A 17,351-nucleotide genomic window follows, 5' to 3' on the forward strand; every position below is an offset into this window, starting at 1 on the left:
TATCAGCACTAAAAAAACTGTCCGAGTTTGAAGCATCATTAATTCTCCAGCCGTTTTGTTTTGCATTGAGATTGCCAAGCGCTCAGTTGGTTGGTTTGTTATCGTGGTCGCAGACATTGTAATCAGGCCTCAATAATCACACTTCCAGAAGCGGAATGCGCCTGGGGCCCACGCCAACAGGCCCTAATGTGGGGCGCCGTGGGCCACTAGCCTGCAGACACACAGGGCTGGCAGATGGAGGCTGCCATTAAACACGGACAATCAGAGAAAACAATCACTGAGCAATATGTTGTGCACAGAGAGGAAGACAGTCAAAGATGTACGGTCTTACTGTAGATTTAGTGCCATTACAGGAATCAGTATGCTTGTGGTTGATAACTTCTATAACATCCAACATGTGCAGGTAAATACATTTTAAGAAGTGGTTTTAAAGCATGACAGTGATCCTGACAGTCTCGATTCCTCGTGCAGCAAATCAGATTCGAGTTTTGAGGGTTTGGCAGTAAAATCATTACCGCAGACTTAAAATCTAGCTGAGGATCAAAGGCCCTGAAAGTCTGTGATGTTTCAATAAACTAACGACTTTTATGTTGCAGGATGATAATGAATGTCATGTGGCCCTTGCCAATGTTGAACATTGTGGAGCTGAGCAATATTTTATAAAGCAGGTATATGACACATAAAAACAAGATATACTTTGACATGTGATTTTCCCTGAGTCATTACAGAGAGACCTACATTTCATTCTATTCTTCATTTGAAGAAAACATAACTGGACTCTGACAAAGTCTGAACTGGGATTTAAAATGACAGCTTAAATTTTAAATACAGCCATGATGTTATCTGCTACATGCCAACATACTGTGGTTTTTATCTTGAATCCATTCCAAGTCTGGAATGAGTTTTGGAACATGACAACAAGTGTTTCCTGTTTCACTTTCTGAGTGGAGAGGTGTTGGATGGCAGTGGTGGTGGCAATAGCAATCTAAGACACTCTGTACTGAGCAAACTCTGCCATCATGCCACATATCTCATTGTGACTAATTATTGTTACATCTGCCCATGTTAATGGCAGAAACACGACAGTGAACAAACAAAGAGGACTTGTCAGTCACAAAACAGGACCCTGAGAGGATGTAATGAGGCCACCAGTTAAGTGACACCTGAATGAACCTGACATTGTACATGTTACAGAGTCCTCTACTGGATCAGAGCATCAGCACTTTCTAATCAGACTTTCAATTTAAAAAAAGCCACCTCTGTAAACCGTAAATCTTTCTCAGGAGAGCTCCGGGCTTTTGTGTTTCCCTTTCTCTAATTGTCCCGTGTCTCTGGATCATAAATCTCTCAGGGAAGAGCCATTAGCAAAAATGGCTGGTCGGGACTCTGCCACAGGGACATTGCTGGTCTGTTCACACAGAGAGGATGTCCAGATACTGACTCAAGACACAAGTGTATGCAGTCCATTCACCAGGGTCAGATGACAGCATGTCTGGCTTGGCAGCCCTACTTTTCATGTCAGCAACTAGCCAGCTGGTATTTGGAATTTCTGTGGTTAGAATGGTTTCCTTCCCAACTCTCAGAAGAATTGAATTTTCGCATAATATGCTCCCAGAACATCATTGTGTTTGGTGCTGTATTCTAAATGCTGCAAATTGTTTACAATGTGATCTGTTTCCTGAACTCATTTGCTTGATGCAGTGTGTCTCAACACAGTAGGTATAACACATGGCTGACTCAGTGCATTGTAGACAAAAACAATGGCATCAAACAAAGTCTGACCAAATCAGTGCTGTGCAACACGGCAGCCCCAGTCTCTAATGACTAGCAGGTCTTTAATATATTTTTTTACTATGTAAGCAGTGCTGTGATGTGTTGTGTGTTTCATGTGTTTAGGGCTTAACCCAGGGTGACGGCCAGCTCTGGGAAAACAACATGGAAAAGGCTTCTCACAATCAAATATCCTGTCTTAAGTGTTTTGAGGGAGTTTGTGTAAATAGGACTCAGTCAGTGCAGCAGTAGAATGATTTCCTGTTACAAGCACAGTGGTTTTCTGATGAACATCAAGAGGGACACAGCAGGAATTGGCATCATGTAACACAGACATGGAAGCAACATGGAAGAAATGGTTAGGCATTTTTGCAGCCGCCACATGTGATAAATATGCATTATTTCCATGTGGTGGTGATTATCTTTTCTGTGGTGCTTTTCAGCATGCGTCATTTTCTGAAGAGGAAAAGATCATCTATTTTTAAGAAATGCCTTTCTCCAAATTTTCCCATGCTTTAAATAGATATAAGTAATTCCCTACCATCTTTGAAGTGGACAGTAATATTATCTTTAATATGGTAATCATTGCAGAAAAAACATCTTTGTGCCTTGACTGTAGAACAAGTGTGGGGAATTTATGACTAATCTATATAAGCGTACCTTATTATTACTATAAATCATCTAAGAGCCAAGGAACAGAGGTATAAATGACCTTAACCATTTCATTAAATCTAATTAAATTGAATTGACATTAAAAGTCATCATTTCTGCTCTTTTTTAATAAGTGCAGATTAGATATGAGCCATGCTGGATCTCCTCAGTGTTAAACACATACTGCGTACAGTATTACAGAGTTAATGGGACAGATAATTGACAGTGAACCATAGGAGGTTAATAATAGATGCTTAATTGACTCCTATCAATTTGTTACACTGAACATCACTGTCAAAAGAGCTCATTCATACTGGGAGCAGGCATATTCCCAGCAATGACCATATTTCTTTTTTATGATCGGCACTTTTGGGATACACAAAGACAATGAAGCGTTGCATAACCAAGTGCAAGAAAGGCTAGACAGACATGAAAGATAAAACAACTCAAAACAGATGATACATACACATATCCAAAATACATACAGTATATGCATCGGCTACAAATAGGACAAATACTCGATCATGGCTGTGAAGTATAAAGTCTCTTTACATTGAACACATTGCTATGGACACAGGTAGATGAGGAATGAAGATTTAAACATGAATTTTGAACCTCTCCAACTTCATTGAAATGTTTGAGACACAAAGAAATGTATAAAACATTATACATCTAACCACGTCAAATGTACAATTTCTAAACTTTATATCTAAAATGTATGTAATGTGTTTCTTTTAGCGAGTCATACATCCTTCCACTTTCATACAACATTTATGTAAACTGTGCACACACAGTTTAGTATCTCATAGCATGTAGACGACATACACTGTAGTATGTGTGTATATAGGCTATATAGGAAATCTGTATATAAGTGGCTGTAATCACAGACAAAATGCACAAACATTGACAAAGACAGTCTTCTTCCCAGTCCTCCTCTTATAACTGTTGTTTGGACCCAGAGAGTACAAAAGGTTTTATTTACTGTCTATTACTTGAAGCATTAATTTGGACTGGCTACAGTTCATTCAGTGAAGTTGCAATAATCTACTATATTATCTGTTCTATTACTGTAGCCAGTCAGTGTGTATGAGAAGTGTTTCCCACTGGAAGATGAATTTGTCCATCAACATTGAGGAAGTGGCCGTTTATTTTTTCTGACGCCACTAGACAGAATATGGCAGACCCGTCTCCTCAGTGTGAATGGTGAATATGACAGGTCAGCTACTGTCCCAGGCCCTCTAGGCCTTTCCCGACTTTCTGGAAGACCTCCGCTGTTTATACATATCTGTTTCACCTTTTTCCTCCTAAACAATTAGTGTGCAGGCCAAGAGGAAACCCGTCCTGTGAGAGCTCCACGCACATTCCAGCCAGCGCAGCCAGCTGTAGGACATCATGGACATGTGCGTGGACAGGGTAAATGTGGATAAACACTTTTCTATCTGCAGAATTCACATTGATTTACTTAGTGATTAATAGTGAAGCCTGTTTGGAAAAGGAGACAAACAGAATAAGTTCTGACGTTATCATTTCAACTGACACAGGGAAAATACCCCTTTGTTGCACAATGGAAGTTAAAACAATTAAACAGTAAATACTCTAGTCCTCTCCCTCTCTCTACCTCTTTAACTCATGGTAATTTTATGCACCGGAGGCTCATCAACTCATAATTTGAATGAATGTAAATAGTTTGTGTTGGAACACAGGGTTGGCAGTGTGCCATGCATCACTCGGAGGACTGAAACAGTTTGAGAGCAGACTGATAGATGAACCTCGCTGGAGATATGTGGCTGGATGGAGAAGGGAAGGTGTTGGAAGGTTGAGAATATTAATCATAGCAATTATTGAAAGTGTTTTCCGCTGACATCATCGTGCAGACCCATATATCAGCCAGGAGCAGCATGCTTATGACTTAGTGACATGGGCTGAGTGGAGGACATTGAGCAGTAAAAATTAGCAAGTTATACCGAGTGAAAAATGAAGCCATCAGAGAGCCATAAGCAGCCAACATTTGTTATTCCAGCGAATCCATTTCAGGAAGTAGGCTTTGTTATTGTTTATATTGTCATTGTCTTTAATGTGAAATTAATTCCTTAACAGAGTTACATGCCATTGTGTTGGTCCACTGTGCAATCATGGTCACTTAGGAAATAAGTGCGCTAGAAGACGGACAACAACAGTTGAATGGTATTTCATGTCCGCAGGAAACAAAAGAAGTACAGACATGAATTGATAAAGTCAAAGATTCACACGCAAGGCATCTAAAAATGCAAGAGGAGTCTGTGTGCAAAGATGTTGGTGTTCTCTTTGTCTCTCTACAGCAGGAAGCAGCAGATACCAGGCTCTTGAATCAGTGCTCTCACGGCCAGAAGAGGCTTTCTTAAGTAGAAATGAGCAGCAGAGAGCATTCACAGTCACACAGGAATTAGCTTTACACTCTCACAATTGATAGAAAGAAATGTGCCCTCATCTAGATGCTGTCTCTTCTTTCTCTCGTCTTAGTTTTTTTCTTTATTTCTCTCTTTTGATTATTTTCTGCCCAACTGGCCAGTAATCCGTGTCTTTCATTGTGTGTTCATCGTCAGGTGTTTTGAACTTTGAAATGAAAGACAGTATGTGCACACTTTAAAAAAAAGAAAACTAGGGTTCGAGTCACTGGCCAACATCAAAGAAAGCACTAATGTGCATGTCATTTTTTATCTGCCTTCATTCAGCTGTTTGACTGCAATGAAAGAATCACATACTTCTTTTTACATGAGACTTATTTATACACTGTACCGCTCTTTCGTCACGCTCTGTGTAAGCCTGTGCGTGGCTCCTTCCCTCCCTAAATTAAAGATGTTGTAAACACACCGCAGCCTGTCCCTCTTTGGAAACTCTCAGGAACATCAGAGGGGTCCCTGGGTCTCTTACGTCTCTCCTGCTGCTCATGGCTGCATCAGCTCCTCTGGGCAACCGCCCAATTGGCTGGGAGTCTGCTGCCCTGACCCTGAACCCTGAATATGAGGGGTTAGCCAAGGGCCAGCGCAGAGGCTGAGGGTGGGTGTGGTGGCGGAGGTCAGGATGGGGGAGGTGGGGGGTGGCTATTAAACACAACAGAGGAAGGCCCATCAGGATGTGTCTTTTATAGCTGGCTGGTACTTGAAGGCATCAAACCCCACTCCCACAGATGAGAGGCAGGCAGTCCAGCCAGCAGATGAATCCTGTAAGGGTGGAAATGATGGGGTCAGGGTTTTTACAAGGTCAGGACGAGGTTAGTGGAGGGTCAGGGACTCAGTAATCCCTCTTCAGCCTAGGACACTGGAAGTCTGTTAACTCCTTCACACCTATACCCTAACACAGCAGTTCTTAACACATGTTAAGACCTAAAGGACTCAAAAGTTCAACATATAGGGAAACACCCATGTTCATTTTCTTGCAGAGAGTTAGATAAGAAGATCAATACCACTCTCACACCTGTACAACACTGAAGCTGAATGTAGCGGAAGTATATTTAGTTTGTTTAATCCGTACAAAAAACACCAGACTATTACTTGGCTAGGAGCAGTTTCCAGGCAACCGGCAGAGACTCCAGGAAGTTACTGATCCCAGGCCTAAGAAATAGTCCAGCATATAACAACCCCTGTAAAATGGGGAATTTATGTTTTTGCTATTCGTGTTTTGCACATATTAAAAAAGCCAGATGCAAGTACAAATCTCAATTGTTTTTTTACTTTATTGCAGGCCAATTTCCAAAGCACAACATATAATTTTAGAATGATTTCTTTTAATCTATCAAAGTGAAACTTTTGTCACCCTCATTTTTTTTTGTCAATGAGGGACTATTTGAAAAGCTTCTTTGGTGCATTTCATGTATGAGAGTCCACTGCCAAACATTTACTGGACTGCAGAAAATCAAACCCAGTGGACAAACAATAAGCAAACATGGATGTTTTGAAAAGAAACATGTAATTTTGGTCATTTTTACTTAAAGGATTGCTGTTTGACAGCCAATGTTGAAAGTCACTCCATCTGGGAAAGTCTTTAAAACAGCAAATGTCATATCATGATGATATGTTCACTGAGATTGTTGGTTTTCATTCCACAGTGAAATGTATGGACCTCAATGACTCACCACAAAGTGGGAAATAAATCTTAAAAGTTATGGCATACTTTGAATAATGGTTGGTACTTGTTTAATCTCCACATAATTTGCAGTTAATGGACTAAAGATTATGCTTACCTACATCCAGCTGAAAATCTGAATGCATGTATCACTATCATCATCGTCATCGTCATCATCATCACCACCCTCCAGATGACCCCATCCGAGTCACACCTCTTACGCCTTCACAACCCTTTGACCCTCCAGCCCTGCAACCTCTCCTCCCTAACACCGTCTTGTTCCTTGTTTCATTTTCATTACAACCCTCCTGCGGGGACTTGAACTTGTTGCCCCGCCTGAACTGGGGTGACAGCTCACTAAATCACTGCCTTTTAGTGGTGCTGCCCCCTTTTTTATACACTTTAATCACCAGACTCCAGTAACCAGGAATATTGGGCCCAGTGTATGGAATTCGCCTCATAAAAGAAAAGGCAGAGGCCACTGATGTGCTTCTCATGGCAGAATCGCTGCTAGAATTCATCTTGTTCTTGCTGAGACAGTGGGGGGGCTCTCTCTCTCTTACGGGTGACAATCAATTGCTCAGAATCAACAGGTTTTAGGCCGTAAACTTGAGGTCATCTCCTATCTTGCCGACAGTTTCTCATCTAGCGGTGCTGGTGGGAGGCCTTGGATTTTGTTTGTTATTTATGGTTAGTCACAGGTTTAGAAATGGTTCTGAATGATCGGAGGGCAATCTTTCACACAGGGCCTGTCACAGCTCTAAAATGGTTAACCCCATGTGTACACACTGTGGCTGGGAAGTGTAGAAAGACCGAAGAAATACAAGCTGGTAATGTGGAAAAGTTTTGTTTCAAGAACCTTTTATATATCGAAACATTTTTTAACATTTTAATATACAAATTGATCCCTTATTGAAAAGGGACACGAATCTGCACACAAATCCATTGCTGAATGCTTTCTTCTTTCATCCTTCTCCTCCTCTGCTTGTCATCAACATACACAGTACCTGCCTTGATCAATCCCTTTTCTCAATGCTCATCCCTCCTCTGTCCTCCTCCTCCTCCTCTTCCTCTATTTCATCTCCAACCCAGCATTAATCCTTATCCTCCCTAAGGAAGCCCACTTCGTGCAACAGCGAGGGTATTTAGAGCCAGTGTTGACATTGGACGGCACGTTAGACAAATATCCCCAACTCAAAAACCACAAGACAAATGGCAGACCCGGGCTCGCTGTGTTCTGGCAGTGAGTTTGCTGGTCTGGCTTAGCTGTGGCCAGCTATTCAGCACAGGTGACGTCTTACTGCAAGAAAAAAACTGACCGCTAAGGAGGTGGATAGATGAAAGCAAACGTGGGGGCAGAGTAAAAAAAAGAGGGAGTGAGGAATAGAAAATGAAAGGAAAGAAGACACGTGATTTATGTTGAAAATGAGGGAAACAAAACTGTAATCAAAACCAGAATGTTTCAGGATGGCATTATCAAGAAATAACCGGGAAAAAACTTAATGTACAGCATTAATACTTTGTCTGTGGCACAAATGTTGTGGTGATGATGATGTTTGATCTTCAAATGGAAGGGAAAAAAAGAGAAGGGAACTAAATCATTTGTGTCCAGAGACTATACGTGGAGGGTTTTGGCAAACCAGCAACTCCCACAGACAACCAGGTGGTGGCTTTGATTATGGGTGCACATTACATCATTTCAAGGTGGAAACAAACACACATACCCACACACAGACAGCACTCACACACAGACAGGGCCCTGTGACTGTGACAAGCTATCTACACACGCTCAACACATTACCACACACATACTCACAGACAGCACACCACACACACACACACACACACACACACACACACACACACACACACACACTCTTCAGAGATATGGGGCCCGTTTTGACAACCGCCAAGTTGACTTGGCATTGGTCAGACTGGAGTGATCCAAGAAAAGCAAAGCGGACCCACGAGAGGGCTGGGGCTTTTGTGTTTGTGGAGTGTCACACTTCATCACGAGGGAAACCCATAACAGGCCCAGGAAGACCTTTGAAGCTATGGGAGGGGTGTGTGGGAATCGCCTCTGTGGCTACCTCTGATGTCAACTCCAATATTCTGATTGCAGGCTATTTCCTGGATTAGGATTGTGTTTGTCGGCTGAGAGGGAAACTGTCCGAGGATTGTATATCAGAGAGCAGACGAGCTAATTACGGAATCCCACCAGACAATTTACAGATTAAAAAGTGTTTTCACCGACGCTGGCCATTGTAATACTTAGTCAGCTCAGTTACAATATTTATTTAGTCATTATCAGCAAAACCTACATTGATGAGTGAAGATGTAAGACAAGTAATCATCATCTCTCTAGTTTGTTTTATCCAGAAATTAAACACGTATTAATATTTATATTATTTTGAGGATTTTATTTAAGAAATGTATTTACATTATATGCTGGTAGGGCTTGTAATGATGGTTTGACCATAGAGACAGGTATATGTGAGGTTTTCAGTATGTATATGTTTTTTATTATAGGGTTTGGATTGCATGGCAACTGGGCTAAATGTCCAGTGGTTTGGATTACTAAGAGGCGAGTGTCTCTGTAAACCATTAGACTAAAGATCCTGTATGTTGAACAGTGTTTGGCAGCAGGGCCAGGTGATAGCAGGGTATGCAGTTTGCTTTGGCTGCTTCATAATTAGTGGAATGGTGGCGTGCTTTAATGGACCACATCCTTTTGGCTGGAGCTTCACAGGGCTCAACCACTGAAGCCATGATTTGATTCTCGGATACTACAAGCAGGGCAAGACAATTTCAAATCAAGGAGAAATATTCAGGAAATTACATTTGTACTTAAGGATGGCAGGCTGGTTTTTATGTTGGAAAGCTTCTCTTCCTGCAGTGTTATATAGATCAGAGAGTGAAGTTTTCATTCACTTTGAAAATTCTGATTCATGCCAAAATCCTCTTTGGACTCACTTAGTATGTTGTACATATTTGTATCTCCAGATTAAAAATAATTTGATGTAGAAGCTTAACAGAACAGTCAGCTCACAGTGTTATATCATAAACAATACAGAGTGTGATAGACTTACAATATTTAATGTGAAAGCAAAAACTATTACCTTAGAAAATGTGACATTTATAACTCTCAAGCCATAAAATGTGTATGTGTAAGTGGCGTTTTCAAGGTTCACCATTGCTTAGTTTTTCGTCATGCTAGCAGCATGGCTGTATGGATGGCAATGTTGGCCTGTTAATCTATCTGAAGGTTGGTGACATGATGTATTGCCACAGCATTTTGTAAAGACATTCACGGTCCCCAGAGGAAAGGTTTTGACAACTATTGGATAATGGGTGGATGGCGATACAATTTGTTACACATATCCATGTCCAATGAATTGTAAGAACTTATATACCCACATCATACCCTGACTTTTCATCCAGTTCCACCATTAAGTAAAAAATCAATTTGTCCAATTCATTTGACCAAATACATGTAAAAACTAATAACATTCCCATCAGCCTCAGCTGTACTTTGTGTTTACTGTCAATAAGCAATTTGGTAAACTAAGATGGTGAACATGGCAAACGTTACACCAGCTAAACATCAGCATTGTCATTCTGATATTTAGCACCGCTGTGCCCTGAGCACAGCCTCTGAGAGCCGCTGGTGTGGCTGTAGACTCTTGTTTGATAATAATAAAAAAAAGTCTCCACATATTACGATGAAATTTCTGAACTTTGGTTGGACTAAGTTGACCACAAAATCCAATTTGTTGCTATTAAATTATTCTAAACAAAAACAAATGCAGACCCTTCAGAGACATAACTGATTGTTTGATGTAGTATATTGTATTATGATCTTTTTTTTTATTTTAATCTATTTTCCACCATCTTCTTATATTAGAAATGTGAAATATTGTGAAACCTTTAATTAAATGGGTGCCAAATCAATTCAGGTTTGATCAAAATATGAGACATAAATACAGGAAGCACTGAATCAGCACCCCTTTGAAATGGCTTTGAAAGGCACTTTTCTAAGCAAAGATATTTATTATTTTGAAGACCAAATAATAGTTATCAGCTAAAGGATCTCAGGGCTTTCACAAAAGAGCAGCAGCTTATGAAGCCAAACATTTTTCATCCATTTTAATGCTTTATGTAGTTTAGAAGCCAAATGGAACGAGGGTAAAAGCCAGATTTTCATTGGGGGATTTAGAGAGAAAAAAAACTCAATTACTGTTTGCAGACTGGGGCTGTTGTTAAAGACGGTGCCATGATCAAACACAATTTGGATCAAACCACGACTTTATTTCACATTCTCTCACATTTCCAATCAAGGACCGATTAGCCTCAGACATTAATGAGCCTACTAATCCATTTGGGCCCCTCGTGATAACAGTTAATTGTCTGTAAAAATGTGTACAGATCCCCGTTTGGGTTGTTTACTAACTGATTTGGATGTGGTTAGGCCCTAAAGAGGTATCATTATGTTGATAGTTCTTTGGAAAATGAGCCCCTGATGGAGGCAACACCAGAGTGGAGTAGAGTTAAGAATACACAGGACTGCTGTCAACCATTTCTCACTTGAGTACAAATATATCACTATTCTAAAATAACATTTGGCTGTCATCAGCCCTCATTGGCCTTCAACTATAATTAGCATGCATTTTCTGTTCTGCTCCCTACATTACAGCAAAGGAAGTTAACATTTTTTACATAAACCCCTGACATTTGGATAGACTTTGATTCACACTGTAAGGTCCAGGAAATAAGGCCGGGAACTGGACGACCAGAATTTCCAGGCAAACAGCTTAATTTGGCACTGCATCCTCTGTGTCCTCTGCTTCATGTTTGTGGCTGACTTGAAACTTAAATCCAAATTACAGTAAAATTCAAATCCAATTTGTGTTCTGCATAAAGTCAGAACAAGAATTTTACATTGGCTTGAGTTGTAGCTGAAAGTTCTGTTTGACATCAGTTACTGACGTCTACTTAAATGAGACGAAAATGGAATTATCATGACAGTGTGCTGCTCATATTCCTTTATGTAATAGAAAAAAGTTTTCTCACAGAAGGAAATCTTATGATTTTGCTACTCGTTTGGAGTTCAGTAGCACGTTTGCCAAAATTATTAATATTCAGCATCATCTCAGAAAATCTATATTCATAAAGGGATGTTGTACTTAGAGTAAGCATGCAAGTGGAATTGTCCCTCTCTCCTCCCTACACAAGTGGAATTTGTAGATGCCACTTCAGTGGATCTGATTTGTAGATCATTTTTAATGTCCACATGAAAATGCATGCAATAACAGTAATAACTATATGTCAATTTTACATTAAGCATTACATTATAAAAGTCGTCCGAGAACCTTTTGTTGGCAGTAATGGTACAGTTGTGGTTGAGTTTAACTTTTATCAGTGAGATTATTTCATCATTTATACACTTAAACATCAAGTTCTGTGTTACTGTGCAGCACATGTACATACTTCCTTTGTTGTTGAAGGGACCAGTGTGTGTGTGTGTGTGTGTGTGTGTGTGTGTGTGTTTGTATTCTGGCCACTCAGTGTACAACCTTGGCTGGCCTGTTCTGACACTCAATTTATCGTCTTGTGATTTGAGGCCTTAGTTTCTCATTACAGCCAAAGTTTTTGTGTCCTTGTGCGACAAAAATTAGTTTGTGTGTCTGTGTAAATCACCTGTCATATGCACATGCTCCTTTAAGAAAAGGCCAAGGGTGTCATTTGATTCCTGCTGCCTTGCTTTCATATTTATGCGTCTCATATTCATGTCCATTGGCTGTGTCTCAGTTGGGCCATCCATCAACACTTTTTATCCCCATCGCAACAACAATACGGACATAAAACGCTCTTTTACGTCAGCAAAATGCTGCCACAAATAAAACCGGAACAACACACCTCTTTATTTGTCTGGGTAATAAACTACATAAATTAAAACTGATAAGTGACAAAATTTGCATTGGTCATATCCTATGGGCCCGAGCTTTAATGGAAATTACCAGAGGCAGTGAAGCTGTATTATAAAGCATTGTCCACAAAATTGGAAAACACAGGTGATGTATTAATGAGTTTACAAAACTGAAGGACAACCAGACCCAAGGGGATGTGTCCTTTTAAAACATTTTGAAAACTATATCACTCATCCTGTCAAATTAAATTTCCAACACTTTGTGAAATATTCAATTTACAAATGTAATGTAGTTGTAATGTTTGTTGTCATTGTATTTTGCTTAACCTGCCCAGGGATTGGGGATGAATATTACCTGTCCAGTACAGTATCTCAATAGAAAATATATTTTTATTGTAGTATAATATAATGGTCCATGTGAAATAAACTAGAATAAATAAATAAATACAGTAAATGAAGAAAGAAGGAAACAATCATACAAAGGAACAAGGAATGAAGGAAAATATACTAAATGTAAAACATTACATAATTTATCATTTACTCACCTTTTTGTAAAACCTTAAAAGTAATTAAATTAAAAAAGTAATCACCTGAAATTACAGATGCACACTAAATCAAGCGCATTCATCCATTAGAAAAGTAATCCCTGCTCTCAGTCTGTACTGCCTGTACCACAAGACAAATGGTGCTCATTTGCAGGTTGTAGATTTTGCCACATATTCAGGATGAATAAAACAAAAACCAAACAAAAACAAAAAAGGGAACCTAGTTAAAAGCAATGGGATGAAGAGATGTCTCTCTCAATTTTGTACACTCAAACAAAATCAGTTGCCTTTAGCCTGCTTAGGGGTAGAAGGTGAGGGAAGCACACAAAAGCAGTGCAATTATTCTGCTCTGGCACAACAACAGAGAGCAAAAAGAGCATCAAAGGCTTTCCTCTGAGCAAAATAGGGCTCCCTCAGAGGAAAAGTGCAACCTGTGTGTGAATACCAGTGCATGGACTTATGGTCCTCCCTTGAGACAGAAGAGGCAAAGGATGTGTGTCAGTTTCAGTATTAGAGTTACAGTGCATATCCACTTTGATTATGTTATAGTACAGAATGCATCTGCACTACTCTAAATGACAGTTTTCTAATTTTGTTTTAAATATGGTAAGTTTGAGAGATGAAATTACTTTATGTGAAATTCACGTTTTCGCAAAGTATAGCATTTCACTAATTAAAGGTACAAAAACCACATGTAACTTTGTGTTAATTCATCACATGTAAAATGGGTTTCATATAATATTACATGTGAAATTGCTGCTTTCACAAGTGATGTCTTACATCTCATGCAGATTTAACATGTGAAATAACAATAAAAGATAAAAAATAAAGCACATGTGCACAGATGCCCACTGGGCCTGCCTGCATAGTTGTTTGTGTGTGCTGTTGTGTTAGTGAATGAGAAAGAGATATTTGATGCATTTATCTAGTTTTTTACATTTATCTTATCTTTATTCGCTATTATCATATAGTTGTTTATTTATCTAAATATTTCGTATTTTTAAATGATTTGTTGTCACTGGTTTGTGCCTTTCATCAGAGTATAGCCATCAATTCACTTTCAATTCGTTCATTTTGTTATTTAAATTTTCTGGATTATTATACTTATATTTTTTACTTAACAATTTTTCAATACTGTACTTAATTATGGCTATATCTGTTAAGCTAAACTTAAATTTGAATTAGATAAAAACAGAAAATGCGATTTTCTATCAGGCACATTAGAGGGCAACTTGTTATAGTGAGGGGTCCTTTAATAACCCGGAAGTCTAGCGCTCACATGTTGTTGTGTACATGCACCGGTTGCTAAGCACAGCTATCACACTGTGTACCACTATAGCCAAAAACTTTGATGTCATTGAGCCAAGAATAAGAAGATGAAGGTGGTCGCGTTAATAAGGTAACCGCGCTGTTTCTTTGCTTCTTCGCTTCAACTGTCTCACAGTTCTGTCACTGGTGTTTCTTGCTAGCATGGCAGTAACTGAAACTCAGAAGGACTGCTGTCAACAAACGCGAGATAACTCGTTCCTATTAGATGTAAGGACTTGTATATCGCCTGTGACTTTGTTCAAACCCTTAATATACCATGTCACTTTTAGAAGTCCAAGGTTGTCGACTCTAAGGGTGTTGCAAACCAATACTACAATAGCACATAGTAGCTAACTTACTGTTGTATGATAACATTAAATACTGTAAAGAATAGAGCATCCTTAGTAAGTACAGCCACAAACAGGTTATACATCACTTATTATTAATGCTGCTGCATCACATTCCCAGATCACTAATTGTACACCTCTGATAATGTATAGGTCTGCCTTTTAATGATTCAAACACAGCTTTACCTCTGTGCTTATTTCTCATGTTGTGTTCCAGTGGGGGCAAAGACAGCTGCTACAACATGATGCAGTGTGTTGCTGCTGGGCACCAGATCGTAGCTCTGGCCAACCTCCGTCCTGCTAACACAGGTGAGGAAGATGCGCTGCTGGGGTTTATATGATCTACAGCGGCTAGCTGGGTAATATGGGCCAGCCAGCTGCACTTCTGCGGACCAAGAAACTAAGAACTGTACACAATCAAAGTACTGCAGAACTTTAAGTAGGATCCCACAGGAGTGTTTGTAGCATGCCAGCTGATATACTATGGTGTAGAGCTGAAACGATTAGGTGATTAATCGAGTACTTACATCATACTCAAGTATAGATACTTAATATTTGATGGTTCCAGCTTAATTAAAATAAATATTTGCTTACATTATAGTAAATTTAATATATTTTAACTGTTGGTTAGTAATTGAAGACATCACTTTAGTAAATATGATGCTAATATTTCACTATTTTCCAAACAACAATCGATTAGTTAAGAAAATAACTGTTACAGATAGTTACAGCCCCTCTACGGTTCATGGTTACTTTGGCTGAAAAGAAGATGGATACCAGCTGGGTTATAACACATTAACTATAAAAAAGCAATATGTTAATTAAGTTAAGAGTTATATTATCTTCACGTATACACTGTTCTTGGTTCCTGTTGTATGGAATTCAGTATGGTCCAAAGTCCAAATAAATAATAAAAACACAATGAAATAAATATTCATATGAAGTACAAAAAACAGTATAAGCTAAATGACATTATGAATAGTGAAACATTTGAATGTTATTAAAGCCTAAATTTTATCATTTAAATGGTCATGGTGACTGGTGTTTGTTGTAGTTTATATTTGTTTTGTTGTACCAATTTTTGAAGGCTTGTTTTTATTTCATATCCCTTTCATTGCAGTAGTTTCAGCCGTCCCATTAGCGTATTGTTGTGTAATGAATAGTTTAAATTTTGAATGTCGTAATCCTCCTGTTCACTTATGGCTCTGTACTCTGATGTTATCTATAGCCACTATTTGTCAGTTTGTACATAATTTTATCGTCTGTGTGTTTGTTCACCCTATTTCCAAAAAAGGAGCATCACATACTAACTTTTACTGTTCATCAGACACATGATCAGTGGCTTATCACCTCAATTCTGACCTAAACTCATTTTCCTCCATGCCACAGATGAGTTGGACAGCTACATGTACCAGACAGTGGGCCACCAGGCCATAGAGCTGTATGCTGAAGCCATGGATCTGCCCCTGTATAGACGCACCATCCAGGGCTCTAGCCTGGACACCAGCAGAAACTACAGTGAGACAGAGGGGGATGAGGTGGAGGACCTGTATGAGCTGCTGCACCTCGTCAAGGTGAGCCACTCTGAGAGATAAAGGCTTATTATCCTTGCACTGCGTTGGTCTGCTGCCTGACACTTGTGTTTCAGTCCAAAGCAGAATCGTAGCAACAAGTGTTGATAAGCGTACCTCAGCTTTGCAACATTTACAAGCAATTTGGCTTACTTTATTTGCAAACACAGAAGAAACAAATCAGCAATGATGCCCCACTATTTGTCTTCATTCGTGCCACCTGCCAGACGTAAGTCCAATATTCACATGTGCTTTAGCTTTGGTTTGGTTGATGGCTCCTTGGAAAAATATCTGTGTCTATTTGTCTTGCTAAATGTTCCGGTTTCTTCACCCGCCATTTGTTTGCTTGGCTTTTTTGCATTTTGTACTGGACGGATAAAAGCAGGTTGAACTATCCCTTTCTAAAATATGTGTCATAACAAAATCCTGTTTCAACAAGGAACACATAAATCTAAAAACGCATTATGCTCACAACAGTGCCATTTGATTGTAACTTTATTTAGAATACTTTGTAACGACAAGTTTGAATGTTAGTACACTAAAGCGTTTCAACTAGTAATTTTTCTTTTCTCGAAATTATCAATATTTTGCTAAACTTCTAAATAATACATTGCATCTTAAGAGGTACATTTAGTAGGTCTCTTATTTTATTTGTCGTTATATTATGTATGTGCATGTTGAACAGTAGATTAATTTGAAAGATATGATGTATGCACATACAAAAAAACTGTACAGGAGTTGTGGGAAGCTGAGTGATTGTACAAGACTTCTCGAATCTGGCCATGAATCTAGAATTTAAAAAAAAATGATGGGTGAGTTTTATTTCCACACGTGATGTAAGAGTCTTCACACATTAATGAAACAGAATAGTGTTACAATAATTATGTGAGCTCACTATTGCAATGCTTCATTGAGCGTACACAAAAGTAGTCATAGTTTTGACTCCTTGCCACCACTGACATATGCTTGACTGCTTTTTAGTGAACAAGCTCTCGGAGCACTACTAAACTTCTCATCTCGGCTAAGGTTCATGACATATGTCATACTGTTGATGTTTTACAAGTCATTCTCTGTGGAGAGTCACTTAGTAGCCCATCAGCACTGTCTCAAAGAGAGCCTGCTTGTCTGGCTT

The 17,351-nt window shown here is 39.2% G+C and overlaps 1 protein-coding gene across 2 annotated transcripts in view; it reads left to right on the forward strand.

Annotated features, from left to right (window-relative positions):
• The first annotated feature begins 14,363 nt into the window (after window positions 1-14,363).
• dph6 (diphthamine biosynthesis 6) overlaps window positions 14,364-17,351 on the forward strand; it is a 54,489-nt gene continuing 51,501 nt past the window's right edge. Inside the window, exons 1-3 of one of the 2 annotated variants that reach the window (XM_070920879.1) lie at window positions 14,364-14,392; window positions 14,866-14,957; window positions 16,038-16,222. In XM_070920879.1, coding sequence (XP_070776980.1) covers window positions 14,370-14,392; window positions 14,866-14,957; window positions 16,038-16,222 — 300 coding nt within the window. In that variant the 5' untranslated portion in view covers window positions 14,364-14,369. The remainder of the gene's footprint in view (window positions 14,393-14,865; window positions 14,958-16,037; window positions 16,223-17,351) is intronic. The other variant, XM_070920877.1, reaches the window with a different exon arrangement.

The sequence above is a fragment of the Enoplosus armatus genome, chromosome 15 (genome assembly GCF_043641665.1).
Source record: "Enoplosus armatus isolate fEnoArm2 chromosome 15, fEnoArm2.hap1, whole genome shotgun sequence".
In the NCBI taxonomy this organism is placed as follows: domain Eukaryota; kingdom Metazoa; phylum Chordata; class Actinopteri; order Centrarchiformes; family Enoplosidae; genus Enoplosus; species Enoplosus armatus.